This window comes from Engraulis encrasicolus, chromosome 11 (genome assembly GCF_034702125.1).
Source record: "Engraulis encrasicolus isolate BLACKSEA-1 chromosome 11, IST_EnEncr_1.0, whole genome shotgun sequence".
Lineage (NCBI taxonomy): Eukaryota > Metazoa > Chordata > Actinopteri > Clupeiformes > Engraulidae > Engraulis > Engraulis encrasicolus.
Window position 1 is genome coordinate 13,262,768 of NC_085867.1, and position 25,863 is coordinate 13,288,630.

The window sequence follows — 25,863 nt, forward strand, 5'->3', positions numbered from 1 at the left end:
GCATCAAGCAGACTGCATATTACAGCGGGAAGACCACCAGCATAGGCAGGACTATACAGTTCAGGTAGCATATATGTATACATTGTAGCCAATTGTTTCAGATTGGTAAAGGGAATTGATCGAATTATAGCCTAACATTGATAGAAAGAAACATGCTGGAGTTGTCCTTACATAGAGAGAGGGAAACGTGTGTCTTCTCGAGGTAGCCTGTATCGGTTTTTTTTTGGTTGTGGATTTACTGAAGTTTTTTTTTTAAGTGTGTGTTTTGCTAGAAGAAAGACATTCTTCTCTTCGAACAAGAAGGAATCCGTAATTGTCGCGCGCGCGCCGAGATTCTGTCCCACAGCGCCTGTAACTTCGGAGAAGAAACTCTTCCTCCAAGGTAAGTGTCAAAGATCACGTCTGTTATTAATCCCCCTTTCCTGGCATTCAAATGTCAACCACAAATGTAATGACTAAACCTGAGCAAACCTGATAGTTGATGCCTACCGGGAGGACGTTCCAGCACACGGCATGTCAAGGCAGGTCCACACATCCTCCCTCCAACTTCCTTACCTTGTTACTTCTCGGAATCCCGGGGCTTTTTAATATTCAGCACAAATTAGAACATTACAGCCTTTTTTCTGTTTCATCGTTAAGACGGAGAAAGTTCGTTTTGCTTATCTCTCTGCTGCTGTGGTGAAGAATTTACACAATGGGGAGTTGTACGCCGGAGTGTTAATTAAAAGGAGACCGGTTTTAATGAAACGGCGATGCGTGTAGTTATGGCCCCTGAGCGCATTATTAAAAGAGAAGGATATATTGCTAATCTGCCTTGGTGCCAACCGGGTTTGGTCATTGCTCACTGCCGTTGCTACTATTTATAGTGGCTGTTAACGGTGCAGTCATGCTTATTTATTTTAATTGCGAACCACTTCCACGGGTTTTTTTTTGCTCTCAGGGTCATTTGTTTATTCAAAATAGGGGGCAGGCGCTCCCCAGATTTTGACTTATTATTCGGCGGCCCATTTACAACTTTTGCCCTTGGGTTTTGTGGAAGTGGAAGGATTTGGTTTAAAAAAAGCTACGTGTCTACCCTCAAAAAGAACACCCCACAATCCCCAAAAGCAATATATCAGAAGAGAAAATAAGGGAATGTGTAGTCTTTGAACACTGTTGACATTACAACAGCTGTGGGTTCTACATACAGGACCCTTAATTTTCAGAGTAAACATCTCTCTCTCTCTCTCTCTCTCTCTCTCTCTCTCTCTCTCTCTCTCTCTCTCTCTCTCTCATAGCTCAGTCTCTCCACATGTTCTGTGTGAACCTTGATGAAATGTGATTTGTAGCCGAGGGTTAAACCATCATTAGCACCACCAACCTGACACCATGCCCAATCAATCAGTCTGTTTGCGGACAGGCTTTGCGGTGTTGTGTTTCTCCTCATTAGCTTCTGGTTTTGGTCTTTATTTCATCAATCAGCCCGTTAGGGGAGTGGAACCAAGCCACATTCCTCTCTCTCTCTCTTCCCCCCAATGCCCAATCCCTCACCTCAGCTTTGCCCATTGTTTCTGCATGTAATTGTTGTGAAATGTGCACCACCTAGCCTACCACCAACCCAAAACCCCATCATCATTCTCCAAACCCCAAATGCTTCACAAGTTCCTATGTCAAAGGAGAGCCTGCCCTGCCTAGTGTGTGTTTTCTTGAAGTCATTTAAGAAGGTCTGCTCAACTTGCTTCTTGACTTGCAAATGCAGTCAGCCCGCCAGCTCTCCTGCCTCACACAGGCTTCTTGCCTTTTGCAACACGTTATTGTGAAAGCTTGTTGCCCGTTTTAATAGGGTTGGGCAAAATGTGGATGAAGGGGGGGAGAATCATGAAGTAATGCAAAAAAGTCTGTTCTAAAATGATAAGAGAGAGCATTAGGTTCCTTTTTTTCCCCTGCATACCTTTATTCTCTAAAAAAGGTAGTTGCCAGGGTGCTTTGAAATGAGGAGGATAAGCTTACCTAAGTTGTGTGGGGGATAATGTCATTGTTCGTGCCTCCTTATTTATTTATTTATTTTTTTAAACGGCCGCCTCTCCAAAAAGGCAAGTGAGATTCCCTCAGGGCCACATTCTGCGCTATTGTTTCTCGCTATCAGGTCTGCTCTGCAGCAAAAAAAAAAGATGATTAAAAAGTGGGATTTGCATTTTTATGAGATTAGCGTGAGTGAAATAATTTGCCGTCTCCTTGAGCGTGGCATTCGTTGCATGGCAGGTGTGAAGTGAGAGCAAGTGCAATGGTGTTAAGAGCGAGGAGGTGTTTCTGTTTGACACTTACACCGCCGAACAAGATTGTGGGGGTTGTTGAGAATGGGCATCATGTATGGCCATCATATATATAGCATGGACTAGTATTCACACATTAAAGTAAACACATCCTCAAATTGTCCATAGTACCGTATTTCCAACAAATTAAGCGGATAGCTGTCATTTGACGTGCTTCCAATTTAGAGAAATGATTTGGTAGCCAGCCATCCATAGTGACACCGAACCAAGACTCTAATAGCTCAGGATAAGATGTGAAATTCCTTGTGCATACACACAGAAAACGTTGTGCACGATGGGTGATAAGTTGAATTTCAGAGCATGTAGGTTAAGCTAAGCTACACCTAAACCTACATCTGTAGTGGTGGGCATTTGCCAACCCGCAGTGTATGGTCGATGTGTGGTGCATCAGCACCGAGCTAGGCCGGCCCACGAAACCAATATCCTGGAGTTGCACAGCACTGTAAAGACAAGGGAAGAGAACATGGCAGAACCCCCCCCCCCCAAAAAAAAAACACTGCCCCATAAGTAATTACATTGTCACTCATGATCTACAGAACACTGGTAAATCACCTAGTCAAACCAGCAAGTTACCACCACAATTCCATGCACATTTTTTTTTCTTAAGTCAAGCATTTTTTTCCCCAGAGCCCTGAAAATGACTGACTGTCTGTCACATTGTCATGTCAAAATGAATTGCTGTTCCAGTTTGGGCACCTGTACAGTATTCAGTCAGTCTCAGCTCAGCCCTGTGTTCTAAGAGCAATCGGAAACACAACATTCCTCCCAGTCCCCTCGTTTTTTTCTTTTTCTTCTTCTTTTTTTTGGTCCCGAGTTCTTGTGAAATAGAGATTCTTAAATTTCCTGCGGCAGTAAGATGATGGGTGGAGAGGTGCTGATGTTTTCGAGGTAAGTAAGTAGGTTTCACACCAGCCCCTTTCGCAGCCAGAGGAATCTGGCCTGCAGTTCACACACACACACACACACACACACACACACACACACACACACACACACACACACACACACACACACACACACAGACACACACACCAAAAACAAACTGCGTGCAGTCAGTGTGGGAGTCCGCTCCAAGGGCTATAGTTATGTTATTGCTCAGTGTTGACGGATGGCCATTCTCCGCATTCAAGGTCTGGCCCACATTAGGCATTTGTTATTGCACGCGTTTAGCAAGCCACTTCACTATCACGTCAGCTCATCTTAGGTTACAAGGGGGGGAGTCAGGGGTGGGGTTGAGTGTGGGGTTGAGTGTGTGTGTCGGGGGGGTGCTCTACTGGTGCTGTTTGTTGTTATGCGACAGTTGTCGTGCCTGTAGTTTTGTTTTTTCTTTTTCGTGAAATTTCTTTTTGTTTCTCCTCTTTGGCGAGGGCCACGTTCACATTTCTCTTAGCCGGCACACGGCACGACAGCAGCATTCTACCCGGCAGCCTTGTGCATGTGGGAGCCTTCTTCTCCCCAAGGCGTGGGAAAGCACGCTTCCAGCTGGTATCTTCAGTGCACGCAAGAAGAAAGAAAGAAAGAAAGAAAGAAGGAAAGAAAGAAAGAGGAAAGCATGCTCCGGGTCTCGGAAGCCTCCCTCCCTCCCTCTCTCTTTCTCTCCCTCTCTTTCTCTCTCTCTCTTCCTCTCTCTCCCTCACCTCCTCCCCACCAGGAGTTGGTCATGCTGCTTTTCCTGTGACTGTCTGCAGTGGCGGCCAACCTCGGCTGACCTCTGCCCGACCCCGTCCAATCAGAGCAGCTCAGGGCTGACCTTTGACCCCTGGCTCCGGCATCTTCTGTCTGTTGCGTGGCGACCCCGGTCAAGGCAGAGCAGAGAGAGGAAGTCAACATGTGATAGCATCCCAGACGGTCTATATGTCCCCACCACACCACAACCAGCATGTGCCATGCCATGCCAAGTCACACACACACAAAAACACACACACACACACACACACACACACACACACACCCTCTGTCTCTCTCTCTGTCTCTCTCGCTCTCTCTGTCTCTGTCTTGATCTTGTTTCTACTCCACATAATACCTCTCATTTTTTTCTCTTCGTTTAAGTTTGCTCTGCGTAGCGTCTTTCGCTCCATTTTTCTTTTCCGTGGGCTTGGCTTGGCGGCCTGCTTTTGGAATGCTCAGCTTCACCGTGGAGACTTGGCCCGGTGTGTTTTTTCTTCTTCTTCTTTTTCTTTTGAGCGACGTCAAGCAAGACTGTAATTTGGAAAATCTACTGTATTCATCAATCACCGCGACAGATGTTCTGTGCACAGATGAACCCTCGCTATCTATACTGTATGGCTGCATCCGAATGAACGCTAAAGTACAGTGAGTACGCTTACACAGCCGTCTGAGCCCGTGTGTGCTTTTCGCTGCAGCGTATATCAATATAGAATGTGTGTGCGTGACCACTTATACATGTACGTATCTGTATAGTTAGTGTGTGGAACAATGACCATGTGTGTGTAATGTATGTTTGTTTTCAGTAGTTATGTTTTCTTGAAGGAGGTGGGAGTTTGTGTGTGTGTGTGTGTGTGTGTGTGTGTGTGTGTGTGTGTGTGTGTGTGTGTGTGTGTGTGTGTGTGTGTGTCTGTGTGTCTCTGTGTGTGTGTGTATTTGGGGGGGGTGCAATGAAGGCTCCTCAGCTGGGGAGTACAGGTCTTCTGGTTCCCCAGCTCCGACCCACAGCCAGGGGAAGTGGGGGTCACCGCTGGGGCCTGGGCCTGGTCCTGGGCTGCTGTGACATAGCTCCTTGCCATGATTGGACCCAGGTGTCGATGCCGAAGAGAGACAGAGAGAGAGGGAGAGAGAACAAGAGAGACAGAGAGAGAGGGAGAGAGAACAAGAGAGGGAGAGAGTTTGGAGGCTGTGCACACGCAGTCTTTAACTTGCTGCAACAAGACGACGGGGAGCGGCTAAGTTATATGCCTGCGGAACGGGAGACATGCTTTTGCTCAAATCAGACAAACTGACGACCCAATCTCAAGGCCTCAGTTCATTTAGAAAATTATTTAGGCCTGTGTTGTATTTGCGAAGTTATTGACAATTACGATGCTCTGTGTGTGTGTGTGTGTGTGTGTGTGTGTGTGTGTGTGTGTGTGTGTGTGTGTGTGTGTGTGTGTGTGTGTGTGTGTGTGTGTGTGTGTGTGTGTGTGTGGTGCAGACCCACCCCCGGTGGACTGCCTAGCTGACGCGCTGCAGCAGCCTTTTTTTTTTTTTTACTCTGTTATGGTTTGAGTTAGGGGCAATTCCAAAACTATATTATCTCCAGCTGTGCATGAAATCAATTTAAATCTGCATTGGAAAAATGGGGAGGAATTGTCATGGATATGGCTTGATAATATAATGATGGATGGAAGATTTTTTTATTGGGCAATGTCAGTGATCTGTTTCTCATAACATTGCCTGGGGCACCAGTCTTTTATGGGATTTAGTGTCAATCATGTAACTTGCTGATTCCTGCAAGATTTCCGTGGTTTCGTTTTAGTGCGTTATCTCTTCACTTGACTAAATATACGGCCCTGTCCCTGTGTCTGCATCAAGGCTGTGCATTTAAATAACTATCATTCTCCAAACATCTGCGAACGTTCAGTGCAAATGTATTAAGTCATGCAGGGGATTAGTGCGCTTGTATCAGACCTCCCTTGAAACCTCTCCCACCACCTTCCCCGAAAAGTCTCCCACTCAACCCCTTTCCCAAGAATCAACAGCATTTTCTCCATCATCCTTACACAGTATGTTAATTCAACACTTAACCTGGAGTTGGTTTCTCGACAACATCGTTGCTAACTAAGTTAGCAACTGACTTGGTTGCAATGCAATTTCCTATTGGAAACCTAGTAAGCTTTCGATGCTTTCGAGAAACGGGGTCCTGGAGGACTCTAAATGTTAAATTGACTCTCTGAGTGTTGAATTGACACTGCAGAATTTACGGCGTGACCTCCCACTGACCAGGAGACTGGAGACCATTGACTGGAGACATTTAGAATGGACTAGCTCCGAAACGTCTGTTTCTCCAGTTAACCTTAGACTTCTGTTGTTTAATTTCGGCTTCAATACACTTTTTCACACAAGCCTTGTGTGCGTCTCCTTTTTTCCATTATCTTGAGTGACTCCCACTGACCAGACCGGATTGGGTCGGGTCGGCTCCGAGCACGGCCCAACAGCACACAGCACCCCGTTGGCTTTTCGACCGCACCGATCATTAAGGGCCAGAGATCTTCAAGCTGCCTCCAGGCAGAGATTTAGTTTTTCTGGTTGAGGAGGAAAAGAGCTTCCTTTATGTCCTTCTCTTAGTTAAGACCACTCGGTTTTTTTTGTTTTTTTTTGCTTGGGGCATCATCCCATCCCCCTGCTCTTGATTGCCCAGTTGAACTGTAGAGAGCCATTCATTTCTGTGTCGGTTAGCTGTTGGGGGTGATTACTGACCAAGCCAATGGCCAGATCTCCCTCCTACACACACACGCACACGCACACATACACACATACACACATACACCATGTCCCGTGAGGCTACAGTGGCGTGCTGATGTTCTGATCCACCGCGTTAATCAGGCAGGAGAGGCCAGGCCACACAGCTGAGATCGGGCCTCACTAGCTGTCCACTCGGTCCTTAGAACCGTATCAGAATAAATAAATAAGGGCGTGAGTGAAGCCTTGTGGACATCTGCTTCACGACTCTCTTCAACAAACACGCACACACACACACACACACACACACACACACAGTCTCCGGATGACCCTGCTGCCAAGTAGTCGTGAAGGAGAATCTCATTACGCCGTCTTGCTAACCCAACAGGTCGTCAACAGGCTAGCGGCCCGTGCTTCTCGACACGTTCTGCTCATGTTGTTGAGTCACACACTTATCAGCTGCCTTTGGCCTGTTTCTCTCTCTTTCTTTCAACTCACTCACTCTTTCTGTCATTTTCTGTCTTGTTTTCTCCAATTCATCCCCTCTTTACTGGAAGTAATTTTGGTGCAGATGGGATCGCCGCTGATCCAACTCGTTGTTGTCTGAAAAAACTTGAATACATCTTAGCATTGCTATGACTTTACTGACATTACTGTTGAGGACATATTTTATTCTTTTTTTTTTAATATTTGAAATTACATTTTCAACTTTATTTAGACAGGACAGTGAAGAGTGGGACAGGAACTGAGTGGAAGAGAGAGACAGAGGGAGGATTGGGAAATGACCCGGGTCGGGGAATCGAACCTGGGTCACCCATGTAGCAGTCTGGTGCCCAGCCGACTAAGCCACGGCTGGCCCTGCTGCTATTGAGGACATTTTAATACCATTTTGGTTACAACAAGCTTATAATAGAGGCTCGGCACGAAAGGGTTAAAGCACAGCAAATGTTGACCTACATGATTGTATGACTGATGCAGTAGAAAAACAGATACGGGATACCTTTGATACCATCGAGTGAGCATGTGCGCTGCGGGCAGCACGCGCTCGCAGGAGATCGAGGAACTGGAGCGCTTCATCGACTCCTGCGTGCTGGAGTACCAGGGCGAGGCCGTCACCGACGGGGACAAGACACAGGTCTCCCAGGTGAGCACGCTTAGGAGGACGCAAGACAAAGTAGCGATGGCGGCCACTGAGGCTGTTGAGGTTCGGCAAAACGCTAGCCCAATGTCTACAGGCCTTGTCTGGACTGAAATAAAAATGGACTTGGCTTCGATTGAGAAACTTATCTCAGTCGTTCTACAACAACAAGCAGATCTTGGTGCACGGCTTACCTCGCTTGATTATCCGCCACTACCTGGGCCTTCCACGGATGTCTCCATGACCCCCGCCCCGGGTAGCTCTGCCTGGTCTACGGTAGCTGCTGGCAAGTCTCGCCGCCGCCCTCCTCCTGTCGCGGCGTGTCGGACTGGGGCTGTTTCGGATCTAGTGCTCCACAACGCCTTTGCTCCTCTTGCTGATCTCCCTACGTCGCCTGCCCCACGTCGGAGTGGATCTGGATGTCCGGATGAACAGGGCAGCGAATCTTGCCCCTCGCCTGCTATCCAGCCAGGCCATCCATCACCGCGCCAACATGTAGCTCGCAAAGCTACCTCCAAGCGCAACAGGTCCGCAGACAGCGACGGCTCGAGTCCAGAGCGCGTTTCTGATAAGCGGCTCAGGGCCAGGCCATCCATCACCGCGTCAACATGTAGCTCGCAAAGTTACCTCCAAGCGCAACAGGTCTGCAGACAGCGACGGCTCGAGTCCAGAGCGCGTTTCTGATAAGCGGCTCAGAATCTCTTCTCCAACGATGGCCGCAGCAGATTGCATGGCCTCTACATCTCCAACAGCGGATAGCTTGTCAAGCCATCGGGCTACTGCGATGCCTCTGTTGGCTAATGATGCTGGTGTCGTTAGCTTGTGTAGCCCGTGTCAAACACCACCGGCGTTGTCCACGGCTGACAGCGGCCCTCAGCGTCCAGATGGTCTACAACTTCCTCCTCGCACCTCTATACACTTTAACCGCGATGTTCAATGCCCTCCTGAAATTCTCATTGTTGGTGATTCGATTGTCAGAGATCTGATTATTCCTAGTGCTATCACGTACTGTATCCCGGGAGGAAGGGTTGTTGACATCTCTCATCTCATTCCGTCCCTATTGAACAGACATTCTTCCGTAAACACTGTCATTGCTCACGTGGGGACAAATGACGTCATGGCCCGGAACTCTGTGAAGCTACAGAATGAGCTGGAGACGTTATGTCTCACTGTTGAAAGCCTCGGGAAACGCTGCATAATGTCAGGCCCTATCCCACTTAGCTCCAGTAATTCAGAGCGTTTCAGCAGATTGCATAGTCTCCATACCTGGCTGAAACAATTCTGCAATCTAGCTGGTCATGATTTTATTGCTAATTTTGATATATTCTGGACCAAATCATTTTTATATAGATCTGATGGGGTGCATCCAAACAAACTGGGCCTACTAGAGCTAACCACCAACTTTATTCAGTTCATTGCTTTCAGCACACCTTGACATTCAACACAGCATGACCCAATCCAGTTCACAAACACACCCAGCTCTACTATGGGTCCTGCTGATAATTGCAGCTCTCCCTCTCCTGCTGTATCACTTGGGGATCAAACTACACAGGCAATAAGTAGGCCTAGCCCCTCTCATCACCTACAGATGGCCCTTCTTAATGTCAGATCACTTCGTTCTGCTGCTGCTTGCTCACCCTCCCATTCAAATACCTCCTCTGGCCAGCAGATGGCTCCTCGGAAATGTCAAAGCCTGCCCATCTGCAATGATATCTCCCTGCCAGAGACTGTCCTTCCTATTTCTTCTCCTGATATCCCTCTCAATAATGGACTAAGCCCTGAAGTCATGAATGCTACATGTCCATTGGAGTCTACCCCTGACGTTGTTCGCTTGGACAATCCATGTGTTTTTAAGGACAGAAAAGGCATTGGGTTAATCCACCTCAATATCAGAAGTATATTGCAACGAGATAAAATGGACCACCTAAATATTTTAATTGCTCAAACTAACACTGATATCTTGGTTTTATCAGAAACTTGGCTGAAGAGTGAAATTGATGACTCTGAAGTCAACCTTTCAGGCTACAATTTATTTAGAATTGACAGGGTTGGGAGGGGTGGGGGCTGTGGCTATTTACGTGAAGTCACATTTTTCTGTCACATTTCTGTATTCCTTAAGTGAACCTAAATCCTTTGAATTTATTGCACTCAAGGTTCATTATGGCACAATAACAACTCCTTCATAATAGTTGGGATCTATAGACCCCCGTCGTCAGCTGATTCTAAATCCATAGATCAGCTGGCAGAATTGATATCTAGATTCACTGACTCAGAAGTTCTAGTTCTTGGGGATTTTAATATTGACTGGCTAACTGATGCCTCCAAACATCTTAGAGATGTTTTCTCGAGTCTATTTTTGGATCAACTTATTAATGATCCAACAAGACCAAACTCTAAGAACCTTAGCAAATCATCTCTTATTGATCTACTTTTTACAAATAAGATGAACAAAATTAGCGCAAGTGGTGTTTTTGATTTAGGGGTCAGCGACCACTGTCCCATTGCCTGTATTAGGCACAGCACTCTAACCAAAGCACTGCCTCACATTTTGGTTAAAAAGAACTATGAAACATTTTAATGAGCAAGCTTTTTTAAATGATCTATGAAAGTGGACATTCATCTAACAACTGAAATTCCTGATGCTGACTTGGCTCTACAGTTTTTCTCAAACTCATTTATTTGCATTGTTGACAAACATGCACCTTTTAAAAAGATAAGAGTAAAAAGTAGAACAAACCCATGGTTCACCCCTGAACTCTCCTCTCTTTTTCAGTCAAGAAATAAGGCTTGGTCATTAGCAAGGAGGAGCAAGGATGCCTCCGACTGGACAAGTTTCAGGGAAAATCAGGAACAGATGTACATTATCTGTAAGAAAGGCTAAATCTGACTATTACTTTAACCTTGTCTCTAGTTCGTACTCAGATCCTGCAAAATTCTGGAAGGCTGTAAATTACAAAAACAATAAATCTGTTACACCTATGCCTTCTTCAATTAAGTTTGATGATTGTCTACTACAAGACAAATCAGACATTTGCAGTGCTCTTAATAAACATTTTTCTTTAGCCAGTCAAAGTTTTGACAATAGCAATAATCATTCCTTTATGCCTAGGGCTGGACATGATATGCGTATCAGAGACAATGTCAGAGACGATGATCTGGAATTCAGGCTTCATCCTGTGTCTAAGCATACAGTGCTATCTGCTTTATTAGCAATTGATAGTCGCAAATCCACTGGAGAAGACCAGCTAGATCCCCTTTTTCTTCGCACTGCGGCATATATAATAGCAGAGCCATTATTGCACATTTTCAATTTTTCTATTTCCACTGGAGTTGTCCCTACACTATGGAAATTTGCACACATTACCCACGTTGCACAAGGGGGGTGATAAGACTGACCCTAACAACTATCGACCAATATCCAAGCTACCGTGTCTCTCAAAAATACTAGAGAAGTTGGTAAATGATCAGCTCAAAGAATTTCTAAATACCAATAATATTTTGAGCCCTCTCCAATCAGGCTTTAGGCCTAAACATAGTACAGTTACTGCTGCTACTAAAGTAATGGATGATATTATCACTTCTCTTGACAAGAAAAAACATTGTGCTGCCATCTTTGTGGGACTTATCCAAAGCATTTGACACCGTGGACCATTTCTCTGCTTCTACAAATTCTGCTGCTGGTATTGGTTTTAATGCAAGTGCCTGTAAATGGTTCCAGAGCTACCTTTCAAACAGACACCATACTGTAAAATTGGGTAGGCTAATACTCAATCTGACCCCCTGCTAATAACCAAGGGGGTCCCACAAGGTTCAGTATTAGGTCCGGTACTCTTCACCATGTACATAAATAGCATACTTTCTCTCCTTTCCAAATGCTCTATTCATCTATATGCAGATGATACAATTTTGTATTGTGTTGCGGATTCTGTACAGCTAGCCTTGGAGAAATTGCAGCAGTCTTTTAATATCCTACAAAATGCCTTCATTAGTCTTAAGCTTCTACTTAATGTAAGCAAGACTAAATGTATGGTCTTTACTCGATCTAAGCATGGCATGAAAAATGATTTTAATATATCTACTTTAGATGGGGTCTGTTATTGAGAGAGTATCACATTATAAGTACCTGGGAATCTGGCTAGATGACAAGTTCACATTCAAGAAAAACATACTGACTGTCTTGTCACTACGCTCAGACAAAAGCTATCTTTCCTGCACAGAAATAAATATCACTTTCCTGTTTCTGCAGAAAAAAGTTAATTGAAGCTACTTTTCTGTCTTCCCTTGACTATGGTGATATTATTTACAGACATGCACCACTCTCTAATCTGAAGGCACTTGACACTGTCTATCATTCAGCTCTTCGTTTTATTACTGGGGATCCATATAGTACACATCATTGCCTGTTATATGATAAAGTTGGGTGGGCTCCACTTTCTCACAGAAGGGACATGCATTATTTTATTTTTTTTATTTATAAGGCCCTCACTGGCAAAACTCCCATTTTATATTTCATCTCTTTTAGTTTGGCACTCCAACCCATACCAAACCCGCAGCAGCAATTTTTTACTGGAGGGTCCCTTATGCCCCCGCACAGACTGGGTAAAACAGCTTTTAGTGTCTGTGGACCTTCAGTTTGGAATAACTTACAACTAAGGATGGGTCTTCAAGCCTTTGTGCCATTAGAACATTTTAAAGTTACACTGGGAAGTTTTTTATCACATACTTGCACTTGTTTTAACTCATAAGTTTTAATTCATAGTTTGTCTTAATTCTTATCTCTTATATGATTTATGGTGTATTGTGTATGTTCGTTGTTTATATATGATTTTATATGTGCAATTGTTTGTTTTACTCGACATCATTGTAAATGAGGGCTGGGCCCTCAATGATTCTTCGAGTTTAAATAAATGAAAATGAATTATTATTGTTGGCCTTGGCAATGACTGAAACGGCTAAGGCACCACAGTGTTACGTTGGGGACCCGGCTTTGGTTCCGGCCCGAAGTCATTTCCTGATTCTTCCCTGCCTCATATTCATTGTCCTGTCTCAAATAAAAACAGAAAAGCTTACTATTGTTATATTGTATTATTATTTTATCACACTATTAGTGCTGTTACAATATTATTAGTAATATTATTATAAAATAGTAATAATATTATTTCTATGTGTCGTAGGTCTGCGATGGTGAACAGCCGGGTGGAGTCGTCGTCGGTGTCGGTGACGGGGGGTGGTGGATCGGGGGCGCCGGTGCGCTCCTGTGCGGGCTGCGGCGGGCGCATCGCCGACCGCTTCCTGCTCTTCTCCATGGAGCGCTACTGGCACACGCGCTGCCTCAAGTGCTCCTGCTGCCAGGCCCAGCTGGGCGAGATCGGCACCACCTGCTACAGCAAGGGAGGCATGATCCTCTGCCGGAATGATTACATCAGGTGAGCGAAGAGGGGCCGGGGCCGGGTAGAGGCAGACACATGCTGCTCCATACAGCTGGGGATAGAGAGAGAGAGAGAGAGAGGGAGAGAGAGAGAGAGAGAGAGAGAGAGAGAGATAAAGAGAGAGAGAGAGAGAGAGAGAGAGAGAGAGAGAGAGAAAGGCCATAGCACTGGGAATGGGAGAGAGAGAGTGGGAGAGGAGAGATGGAGAAAGAGAGGGAGAGGCAGAGGGGCATGCTGGTCGTGCAGCTGAGGGTGGGAAGGAGAGAGAGAGAGATGAATGGGTAGAGAACGATGGCAATGGGAATGGGAACAGGGTGTTTTTTGGGTGGGGAGTTTTCAACTTTATTTGGACAGGAGAGAGAGACCGGGAAGGGCTAGCAACGGGCCCGGGCCGGGATCGAACCCGCGTCAGCCGCGTAGCAGACGAGTGCCCTACCGTTAGCGCCACGGTAGGGTCAGGGTGGTGTTTTATGTTTGTGAGCTGAAGATTTTAGTCTGTCGAACACAAGTGCCTGTGATGGTGTTTATGTGTGATGAATATGTGGCTTTTGAATCTCCTTTACTCAAGACATTTTCTGTTGCACAAACATTGTAAGATGGAAAATCTGTCAAAAATAGGATATTATTTACTGAGTTTTCATAAAGAATATGGGTTTGGAAAATACATTTTTTGAATGGGCTTAATTTGCTGTTGCTAATTTTCATCTTCTTGAAAAACCGTGGCACACACACACACAGCCCCTCAAGCATCTTGGGGCAGGAAAAATAGATCAGAACACTGCCGATCAGAAGGCCTGTGGCTCTCATCACAGAAATCTGCTGGAGGCTGTGTGTGTGTGTGTGTGTGTGTGTGTGTGTGTGTGTGTGTGTGTGTGTGTGTGTGTGTGTGTGTGTGTGTGTGTGTGTGTGTGTGTGTGTGTGTGTGTGTGTGTGTGTGTGTGTGTGTCTGTTCAGGCATGTGTGCGAGTTTGTGCGTGTGTTTGTGTGTGTGTATTCGGGCGTGTGTGCGCTTGTGTGTGTGTGCATGTGTGTTGCTGTTCATCGAGCACACACACACACACACATGCACACATACACAGGTTCCGCCCTGACCATCCCGTGCCAAGTCTGGCCCTGGCAGCGGGTGCGTCTGTGAGCCTGGCACTCTAGACACAAGCCAGGGTTGTGCCCATGCATGTGCCATACGCCACCTACGCACCGTGCCAGGGGCTCAGTCAGCCCTCCAGAGCAAACAGAAGATGCCCATTGGAGAAATGAGGAGCTCCGTGCAAAACCATGCCACTGGAGGGTGGGTAGAGGGGTATATAGCAGAGCGATCCTGGTCCTGGTCGCGGCGCCAATTGAGTCACTCCGACCACTTTGTGGGTCTCCTAATCATAATAAACAAGAAATGTAGACGTACACATTGCGGGAGGAGTAAACAAAGAGTTGCCTTAGACGGACGGGTATGACCTAACGCTCCACCAGATGAGCGAAGCGCTTCAAAAACCATGGCTGCATTTTTTTTATTCATCATAACAGGAAACATTAAAGTCTAAATTGTATATTTTCCAACATAAAAATGAAAACCTTCAGTGCGTTTTTTTTTCTTTTTTGGTGGATGAAGTTGCTGACATTTCGAGTTAGACTGAAGTCACATCATTTAAAATCCATTTTAATTACGTTGAAACCCCAACAGGTGCAGCGGCAGCCTGGAAAATGTGACTCAAATAAATTTGCTCGGTTCAGCTCGAAATTAATTTCATTTTTAAAACGCAGCTTTTGTCTGCACTACAGCTGCACTCTTCAGACAGAGAGAGAGAGAGAGCTGCCAGAGTGAAATCACCTTTATTTATTATTTTGTGAAATGAAATATAACATATCGGTCAATTTAAACTAGGAAAACAAATAGAAATGGTTTTTACTGAGAGGAACAGTCAACTTCCCGTCTTTCATGTACGTATGGCTAACCTAGATTTTTATCTAGAAAATCAAGCAAACACAAACATCCTTTACATCTCAGCTCTCTCTCTCTCTCTCTCTCTCTCTCTCTCTTGCTCTCTCTCTCCTAGTTTGTGTGTGACTTTGAAATTACATACTGTACATGCACTTTGTACTATATATATGTGTGTGTGGGTGTAGTATGTGTGTGCGTGCGTGCACTTGCGGATTTGAGTGTGTGTATCTAAAACATAGTTAATCAAAAGGGCAAGGCTTCATTGCCAAATGGCGCACCACAGAGCCTGAAGTCTGATAAAAGGAGAGCACATTAATTAGGGAGAACAGGGCCGCTCTCTGGCGTCTCTTATTAAATTACTGTTTGGATTAAGATCAAAAATTCATTACTGCGTGCAGTCAGAGGGCCGGGATAGTGATACGGGGAGAGAGAGAGAGAGAGGGAGGGAGGGAGAGAGAGCAGGAGGCACAGGGAGGAAGGAAGGAAGGAAGGAAGAAGGGAAAGACTGAGTGGGAGCAAGAGAGAGAGATCGGTTGAGAGGGAGAGAGAGCAGTTGAGAGAGAGAGAGAGAAAGAAAGCGGGAGTCACATGGAGGAAGGAAGGAAGCAAGGAGGGGAAAGAAAGAGAGAGTGAGTGAGTGAGTGAGAGAGAGAGTGAGAGCAGTTAAGAGAGAGAAAGAGAAAGGGGGGGATAAAAATGAGGGAAGGAGGAGGTAGCAGCCAAACCAGTCTGGTGGGTGTCACAATAAAGACTTTGCAACGAGAGAGGAAGCAGCCTCCCCATTGAAACATATCTGTGGCGGCCGGGGGTTAACTGTTAGTATGCCAGGTGCTTTGATTAAATCAAGGACTCTCTCTCTCTCTCTCTCTCTCTCTCTCTCTTTCTCTCTCTCTCTCTCTCTCTCTCTCTCTCTCTTTCTCTCTCTCTTTCTCTCTCTCTCTCTCTCTCTCTCTCTCTCTCTCTCTCTCACCCCTCACACCCCTCACACACACCCACACACCCATACGAGTGTGTGTTCTTGTAAAGGGTGTAGTATGTGTACTACATAGATATTAGATTTTTAGGGTCGTCAAACGAAGGCGGTATGTATATGTGGGTGGGGTGGGGGACTCATTTTAGCGTTCTCCCAAAATTGCCTTTAACGACACCCTGGCAGTGGGCTCGTCAAGAGCTGCTCATTAGGCACCCATTCTGGATCAGAGGTTGCCAGGAACCCCCTCTAGCGCGTCTGCACGCACGCACCCCCGCGTCCCCCTTCCCTCCTGCACACACATCCGCGTCCCCCTTCCCTCCTGCACACACACACGCGTCCCCCTTCCCTCCTGCCCGCACACCCGCTCCCCCCTACCCTCCTGCACACACACATCCGCGTCCCCTTACCCTCACCAGCTCCAGCTCTCCTCTCCCGCTTTCCTCCTCCACCACGCTCCACTGCCACCCCCTCGTCCCAGTACCCTCATCCCTACGGACCTCCTCGACTGCTCTCCTCCTCTTTCTCCTCCTCCTCCTCCTCCTTATCCTTATCCACCACTCTCCACTGCCACCCTTAACCACCCCCCCCCCCCCTCCTGCTCCTGCTTCTTCTCCAACCCCCCTCCTGCTCCTCCTCCTCCTCCTCCTCTATGATCCTCCATTCTCCAGTCCTTCTCTCCTGCTCTCCTCCTGCATGCATCCCCACATCACCTCCTCCAGCCCTCCTCAATCTCCTCCACCACCACCACCTCCTCCACCGCCTTCCACTGCTGAGTCCCTGCTCTCCTCCTCCTCCTCCTCCTCATCCTCCTGCTGCACCTTCCTCTCCTGCTTTGCTGTACGCATCCCTGCTTCCTCCCACCCTCACTGCCCCCTCCTCCTCCTCCTCCTCCTCCTCCTCCTCCTCCTCCACTGCCACCAATTACTCTGCCACCTCACATTATGTTATCAGCAGCACCCTGAGGGCTGTAGGGGGGAGACAGCAGCACAGCACAGAACAGCACAGCAGAGAGTGCGGTACAGGAGGCCCAGCCAGCAGAGTAACCTTGTGCAACTGATGAACAGCACAGCACAGCTCAGCACAGCACAGCGCAGTCAGCCACCACCACACACTAAGCCACCAGCTCCCCTGCTACGGAAAACACCTCTACCCTTGATTAGGGGACAGGGAACTTTTTAAAGATTTTGTTTGGCATAACTTTGTTGCACGAGATTGTTATTCTTTCTTTGTGTGCTGTATGATCGTTTGGGCACGCAGAACTTTTTTGTTTTGTTTAGCATAGTTTTTTTGCATAGCTTCACAACAACGGGAGGGACACATGAACGCGAATTTGGCAAAGCGAAGCAAACTTCGCCATTCAATCCTATGAGGGAGGTGAAAGCAAGCGAACATGAGCGAATCAAATCAAATCAATCAAATCAACACAACTGTTCCATTCCATTTGATTCGCCGCGACGATCTGATGACTGTTGAGCTGTCAGAATGGAACACTGAATGTCGCCTGTCTTCGCCTCGCTCATTTCGACTGCTATGTGTCCCCAGCATTAGAACTGGAACACAGTGGAAAGTTGTAATAGTTGTTGAAAAGACTTTCCTACTGTAGTACTACACTACTACGACATGCACAGAGTCTTTAGTAATTATTACAACTTGGTCATTGCCCATATCTGGTAACAGCTAATTTATAATAATAAATATAATAATAATACTTTTTATATAGCGCGCTTTATATAGCTCCTTATAACAGGGCCAGGTCATAACAGGTGATGATTATCACTCTATCTCTGAGCATGGTATGCTGAGCTCAAAATTAACTTTATTCATCACCAGCCAAAATGGCAAGTAGATGTTAATCTTACTAGCCAAACAAACACTCACTAATGGGTCAAAGTGGCTAGTAAGTTGGTATTTTCTTCCAGCCAAACTGAAATGTCTCCAGCATTTGGCCAGTTGGCTGGTGTTAATGTAGAGCCCTGATGGCGTGTGTCACCATTAATTACTGCTGCAATAGTGCTAAGGTTCTGCTTTGACTTGAGAAACGATGTGAGAGTGCTGGTGAGAGATTGTTGACTGTTAATGAAATTCAGTGAGTTTTTTGCAATCAACGGTGGAACATCACAGGACTGTAAACTTTAACCAATGCCTCAGGTTTTGTGACAAAAAAGAACTTGTGATGAGCGAAACACTGTATGTGTGAATAATAAGGCTAAAGAGAATGGAATTACTGTGGCTTATCTGTCTCAAAGTCACAAAACTATCCAAGCTCATTGCCACCGATAAACAATTTCATTTTCCCCAAATTGTTGTTTGATCTCCAGGTTTACTTTGTGCTTTACAGGGTACCATCTTTATATGAATTTAATATTTTCAAGGGGATGCGGTAGTGTATCACGCTAATGCACAGTAGCTTACATGGGCTACTTGCCCATGGGGACCCAGGTTTGAATCCAGCCAGGGTCATTTCCCAACCCCACGCCGTCTCTCTCTACCACTCGTTTCCATGTCATAATCTTTCATCATCCTCAGTAAAAAAAAAGGCTTAAAAGCCCATAAAATACTTTAATGAAATATTTTCATAATGACCCATTTCTTGATGATTTATAACTTCCTTATTACTGACTCGCAGTGTGGCTGACAGTCATTCAGGCTATTCAGGCTACGAAGCGAATCGTTGAAAATAATTAATGCTGGATACCACAGTGACAGACCTGTGGTGAAATTGCATAAGCATACCGTACTGAGTTGATAAACATCGGCATTGGCATCGACATCAAAGAAACACCAATTAGTGTCCCTCTTTGGTCGGCCTACAGGTTTGAAGCGGAATCATATGTCATAGCAGCGCTGCAGAGACATGGTCCCACTCCTTCTAATTTAACTTCCATGGCTGGACTGGGAACAAAAAGGGCCAGGCATTTTTTGTGTGGCCCCATCTAAATTATTGGCCAGTCTCAAAGAACATGCACAAAAGCCAATCAGCATCTGCCCCTGAGGACTGTCGGCCCAATAGGAAATGTTCTGTATGCCAAATTACCTGTCCAGGCATGTTTACTTCTTATGACGTAGCCTCTTACCGCAGATGGGGTTGCCGGCGGGCCTATTTACTATTTACTGAAAATACTCAACTACATCATAACAACATTGCCATGACAGTGCAGACAGCCTTAAGTAACAGATTAAGACATAGACATTAAAATTTTGGTGACAATAAGGTTATAACATAGACTCTGCCTTAAGGGGTTAAGCCCATGGAGGGTGGCAAAGCAAACGCTGAAGTACCTCTCATCCTGTCGTGACTTTGAGGACCATTGAAACAATTTCAGAAATATAAGGGGTTTTTAGATACTTATTTAGCCTTTACACCTTTAGAACAAATAGAGAGAGAGACAGGAAAAGGATCGAGACATATCATCGGGTCAGAATCGAACCTGGGTCGCCAGCGTAATGGTTTAAGTTTGTGGGAAAAAAATGATTTAGTGTTCTTTTAATAATGTGGCATCCTCTTTCTTGTCCCACCAGGCTCTTCGGTCACAGTGGAGCGTGCAGCGCTTGCGGCCAGTCCATCCCCGCTAGCGAGATGGTCATGAGGGCTCAAGGAAACGTCTACCACCTCAAGGTGAGCGGGGAGGGGAGGAGCAGCACACAGATGATTGGTCTCCATCATAACAGACAAGACGTGTATTACGAGTAATAACAACACAGTGAAGAATGAGGTTACAGCTGTGATAACGCACCCTTGCGTCCTTGGTGCATATTGATATGGGCCCATCTGATATACAGTATTATGCTCAATCACTATGTCGTGTGCAAGGTAGAGATTGAGCTAGTATGAGTTATTCACTGTCTATCTAGTGCATTGTATGAGGAACCGTGCCCCGATCTTGGCAAATCATTTGGGTGCACCGCTGAGTGCAGCAGCAAGTCTGTTCAGCTTCGTAAACTGACAGACACCTTAATTTCCTTCGGGATTAGTAAAAGTCACTCTACTCTAGTCTACTCTAAATCACATTTTTCCACCAGCTCACATGACGTCCAACAATAAAACGTTGGAACTATATAATAATAACTAGGGCGCTATATTGAAAATGGACAGAAAATTCAGACAGAATCCCTGGCTCCTGGGGAGAGTTTCTATACCTCTCTGGAGTGGACACCCACCTCCACCTACACCACACTCTCTCTGAAGGTCCCAGGTAATTACCAGTCATGCAAGGCTCATTTGCTCGGCGGAATATCACGGTGACGATCAATTATCGGACCCCGCAGTCGGGCTAATGGGCTAATATTAGCACACAAAGGGACTGCCGTGGTTAATCCGCAATTATCAGATGTCTGTATGCCCAGCTTTGTCAACACGGCGAGCGAGAGAACAGACGAGGGAGCGTAGGCAGGCTGAGGGGTAGACAGGCAGCAATGGAGGCTTATTTAGCCCTCATCACAGACCTCATTTAAATGCATTCATTATGGGCGGGGATCAAGAGATCAGGGGGAAATTGGCCCGTGAGGAGGGAAAAAATGGGTATCTCTCTTTTTCTCATTCTCTATCTACGTGTCATTACAGTATCTTTCTGTCCTTCTGTCCTTCCTTTCTGTGTCGCTATCTGTCAATCAGATCAAACTCATTCTCGTCCCGTCTTTTCCTACACTTTTCTCTTCGACTCTCATCTCACTCTCTGTCTTTCTTCCTTTTCTTCTTCTTCTTCTTTTCTTCTTCTTCTTCTTCTTCTTCTTCTTCTTCTTCTTCTTCTTCTTCTTCGTTTCTATTGCTCTCTCTCACTCAATGTAATTAGACAATTGTATTGACAAACCAATGTGGACATAGGCACACTCTGTTTACAACTCCTCCTTCATCCTTCACCCCTTGCTCTGTCCTTGCACACTAACCCTTTATTACACTACATTGTTTTTCAACCCAACACTTTCTACTTTTTCCACTTAATACATTGTTACTTTCATCTTGCATCTTCGTGGCCCTGCCATGTATCTTTGTTACATCAGGCCAACTGCCAGTAATTCAATAACAGTCGGAAGCCTTGGAACTGGAAGTCTCTTCCACTATGTCTCCAACACTGTGGAAATGGTTCAGTTGTAAGCCATTGGACTTCTTTTTGGAACCTGAAAACATACATGTATTTAACGTTGGTCTTCTCATCCATGGTCTGCCCACGGTTCTTGGGCTGTGCCAGCTCATCCTTCACTTTCCCCTTCACTTCTCTCTCTCTCTCTCTCTCTCTCTCTCTCTCTCTCTCTCTCTCTCTCTCTCTCTCTCTCTCTCTCTCTGCCTGAGAAATACCAGATTCATGTACATTATCATGCAGCAACACAGGACATAGGTGTGAGCTGTATTTCCATATACTGTATCTCCCTAACAGTTCTCTGTCCTCTTCCCACAGTGCTTCACCTGTGCCACCTGTAGGAATCGGCTGGTGCCGGGCGACCGCTTCCACTACGTCAACGGCACCATCTTCTGCGAACACGACCGGCCGGGTGGAGCGCTACTCAACTCACACCTGGGCCCTCTGCAGAGCAGCACCCTCCTACCAGACCAGAAGGTGAGAGAGAGAGAGAGACACACCAGAGTGCTGCATGCAGACTGCACCATAATAACTACTAGGCCTTACTCGCAGCCTGTGCTGGTGGGTAGAGAGAGAGAGAGGGAGGGAGGGAGAGAGGGAGAGACACACACCAGAGTGCTGCATGCAGACTGCACCATAATGACAGAGATTCTGTAAGTATAGAGATATGCCAACATAATAGGTTTCTATGGGCACCTAACATGACCAGGTTCCGGTCTGCCCAAAGGGACGTGTCATAATGCTCCTAGCATTGAATAGAACAGTCCTCAGGTCTGCCTAGGTCTGCCTAAAGGGGGATTTCCCCCCCAATAATAGAACCCGGAAACAATGGGCCAATGGAACCTCTCTCTCTCTCTACTCTCTCTGATAATGACTACTAGGCCTTACCCGCAGCCTGTGCTGGTGGGTAGAGAGAGAGAGAGGGAGGGAGGGAGAGAAAGAGAGAGAGAGAGGGATTGGGGGGAGAGAAAAATAGTGAGTGAGAGAAAGATGAGTGGGGATAGAGAGAAGGATTGGGGAAGAGAAAATAGTGGGAGAGAGAAAGGTGAGGAGAGAGAGAGAGAGAGAGAGAGAGAGAGAGAGAGAGAGAGAGAGAGAGAGAGAGAAGGATTGGGGAAGAGAAAAATAGTGGGAGAGAGAAAGACGAGTGCAGAGAGAGAGAAAGAGAGATTGCAAGAGAGAAATCGATAGATATAGTAACAGGAGGAAAAGAGAGAGAGACAGAAAGGCAGAGAGAAAGAAGGAAGGTGTTCATGCCACCTCTGTGTTAGCACATTCTCACATCTAATTGAAGCCACGCTTTTAATTTGACACTGAAAAATCTGTCGGCAGTTGTCGGTGACCTTTCCATTAGCCTGCACCCTTATTAAGACACCATTGATAATGACAAGCAGACACCACTGGCCTTACAAGTATTGATTAGTATTGATGTTTTATGAACTTTCAAGTGTATGAAATTCATATCAATTTTACCCTAATGACTAAAACCCATGGCTATTTTACATTTTTGTTTACACACGTTTTCCTTTTTGTTTTTTACTCATTTAATTTTTTTTCTCCTTTTGTCTTCTCGTTCTTCTGCAGGTGTGCTGAGGTGAGCTGGACAGGAAAATGCCATGTGCCTTTTCCTCAGCCTTCTTCTTCTTCTTTTCTCTCCCTTTCTCTCTCCTCTCTGTTCTCCTCTCCTTCTCACTCTCCTTCCTCACTCTCACTCCTCCTTTGATGCTCTGGAAATTTCATTCACTCCCATCACCATCGTCGCCTCAGCTTTGTCTCTGCGGTGGCTCTCCGTCCGTCTGTGTGCGTGCGTGCTTGCATGGCAGATGCCACCCTCTGTCTCCAGCTGCATCCATTTTCAAAGGGGACTCGTCCCACAAACAGACTGACCAATGCTCCTATAACACATGATGAGGAAAACACAGACACCGACATCAAACGGAGTGACATCAGCGGCGACTAAAGAAGTCTGTGCCAGTCACGCGATGACAGGTTGGTGATGGACAAAGGGACTGTGGTGTGCCGGGCCTTAGGTGACGAGTTTGTGGGAGTCAGTTGTGATGATGAAGAGAGCCTTCTACAGTGTGTGGGACCGATTTCCTACGGAACTCTGATTTACCGGTGACGGAACCGATGCAGGAATGTCTTTGCGCGGAACACGCACGGAACGGCACGCTGACATTGCGGTGACACTGGCACACGGAGAGTTTCATGACATGGCGATGCAACGCATTTTCAGTCGGCCCTGGCATATAAATCAAAGGACTTTTATATAGTTTGAGGGGCATGGGGTGTAGGATATTAAAGTTTCCCATGTTGTTCTTGTTTTAAAATGTTCCTCTGCTCAGACTGTTCTTGAGAATGCATTTTACATGCCCACAGATTGTTGATTCCAGCGTACACATATGTGCCATTTTTTATTTCATAGGTTTCTTTTCTTGGCCTTTCACCTACAGTAGATGTTGCCGTTTCAATTTTTATATGTGAAGAGTTCTCTGGACGGTGCTCATCCTTAAAACACTGAATTCATTTGAAGGCCACACAGTTCATTAAGTTCTTGTGCAGTAATGTGCAAATATACGTACATTTGCATTTGAGAAGCCTTTCTTGTTTTCTTTCGTTTGCCTTTGTTGTGGAATTGTAAATCATCTGAGTCTAGAGCAGTGTTTCTCAACCGGTGGGTCGTGACCCAAAAGTGGGTCACAGAGGGGTCATGGGTGGGTCGCGGAGCCTTGGTGTAAAAAACCCGTAATTCTACAAAAAAAAAATCCAACTTTTCCTGCAACAATTTACAACTTTTATTTTGATAGGCTAGGGAACTCTGTGTCATCTGTTGTCATGCATACAATCTGAATGTTTATGCGAGATAGATAGCGTGCAACCAGTCATTCGAGTCTTGGTTAAATTTTGAGAATTGCATGGAATTGACTTGAACGCTAAAAAAAATGGGTCGCGACCGAATGAGAGTGGAAAATGGTGGGTCCCAAGACTGTTCCAGTTGAGAAACACTGGTCTAGAGAGAGAGACAGAGATAGAGAGAGAGGCAGATTTTTTGGAAGAATGGAGAAGAACAATAACATGTACATAGTTATGTAATATTGTTTCTTGTGTTCTATGACAAAACGTTTGTCGTTGTCTGTGCTCAGTTCTACAGGCAGGAGTGCGTTCTACTATATCAAATATCTAAAAGAGGGAAAAAAGTACTTATTATTATTAAAATGATTATAATCCATCTCTCCTGTGGTATTTGTAATAAAAATATCAGTGTATCTGATGATGATTACCCTTGGCTTTGATTAAGTTCATAAGTGTGTGTGTGTGTGTGTGTGTGTTTGTGTGATTGCGTGTGTATGTAGCAGCGTGTGTGTAGCCGTGTGTGACAAATGGCTCCTCTGCTGAAAAGGTAGGGCAGATTTTGGCTCTGAAAAGCATGGCCAATTACCCTCAGGAATGGAATTCAAACACTCGAGCAGCAGCCATTAAGGAAAGCAATTAAAGCACAGGGCCCGAGGAGAAGGAGGGAAGGGGAGGGAGAGAGAGAGAGAAAGAGGGAGGAAGAGAGAGAGGAGAGGCCTACCAAGGTTCACTCAGCCCCTCTGACGTGGCCTAATCTAGAGCTGGGGCTAATTAAAAAGGGAGGGTCCAGTTTCTTCAGCCTCTGCAGACCACTTGTTTACACCAATGTTGTTTCCCAACCTTTTCTTGCCTTGGGTGCTCTCTAAGCTTTTATGTCACACTAGAGTACCCGGTCAATCATGGTCTATATCTTTTCCTCTATCCCAGTGTGACTATGCTATATATATTTGTTAGCATTTTTCCCATGTGAAGTGGGACCCTTTAGTGTGCTGGCATATCCCTAGTGGAGCATGTACCCCTGGTTGGGAATCACTGGTTTACGCCACACCACACCACCGCCGCTAGTGCTACTCCATGCGAAATGAAGGAGTCTGTCTGTCTGTCTGTCTGGGCCTCTGGGTCCTCGTCAGCACACCTCTGTAATACTTTATGCTTTTCTCAGGTTTCCTGATCCTGATGCGTCTGTGGTGCTGCTGTAATTGCTGTTTTTAATGGATTTTTGGCATTAAACCTCAGTAGACCTGTGTTTATTTAATTAGCTAATGAAATCCATCTTTGTTTTTAAGTAGCTACCCTCACAACATGCCTTTTTTCCTAATCAACTTTTACAAGAACCACCAAAGACAATTATTTTTTTTCTTTCTCTCAGTTGTTTTTGCTGTGTTTTTTCCTGCAGCTTGTTTTCTTTTTTTGTTGTTATGCTGACAATCTCTTGTTATCAGGAGAGATTCCACTGGCCTGTGGAGTTCTTCAGACGGCAGTTGTTTAGAATTGCTGACACCATAAGAAGCCCTTCCCCCAGCTCCTCAGACTGGCAATTAGTAAACAAATAAGATCGTAAAAAAAAAGTTTTGCAAAGATCGTAAAAAGTTTTTTGCTTTTATATAACGAGCACGCCCTGGGTCCTCACTCAGGTAGCGAATAAACTGCATGCATCAGTTAAAAGAATTTACATTCAATCACTTGAGGACAATTTGATCTCCAGAACAATCCATCATTGTTATCTTGAGTGCTCTCTTTGTTATCAGCGAA

At 45.7% G+C, this 25,863-nt stretch overlaps 2 protein-coding genes across 2 annotated transcripts in view; both read left to right on the forward strand.

The window, feature by feature from the left end:
- lmo4a (LIM domain only 4a) lies at positions 1-24,538 on the forward strand. The gene is made up of 6 exons (XM_063209918.1): positions 1-382; positions 13,020-13,271; positions 19,703-19,799; positions 21,577-21,735; positions 22,843-23,918; positions 24,277-24,538. The coding sequence occupies exons 2-5, from the start codon at positions 13,027-13,029 to the stop codon at positions 22,849-22,851; spliced, it is 510 nt and encodes a 169-aa protein (XP_063065988.1). The 5' UTR covers positions 1-382; positions 13,020-13,026; the 3' UTR covers positions 22,852-23,918; positions 24,277-24,538.
- The window catches only part of setx (senataxin), a 1,003,984-nt gene that overhangs the window by 819,127 nt on the left and 158,994 nt on the right, over positions 1-25,863 (forward strand). The gene's annotated exons all lie outside the window — the stretch shown is intronic.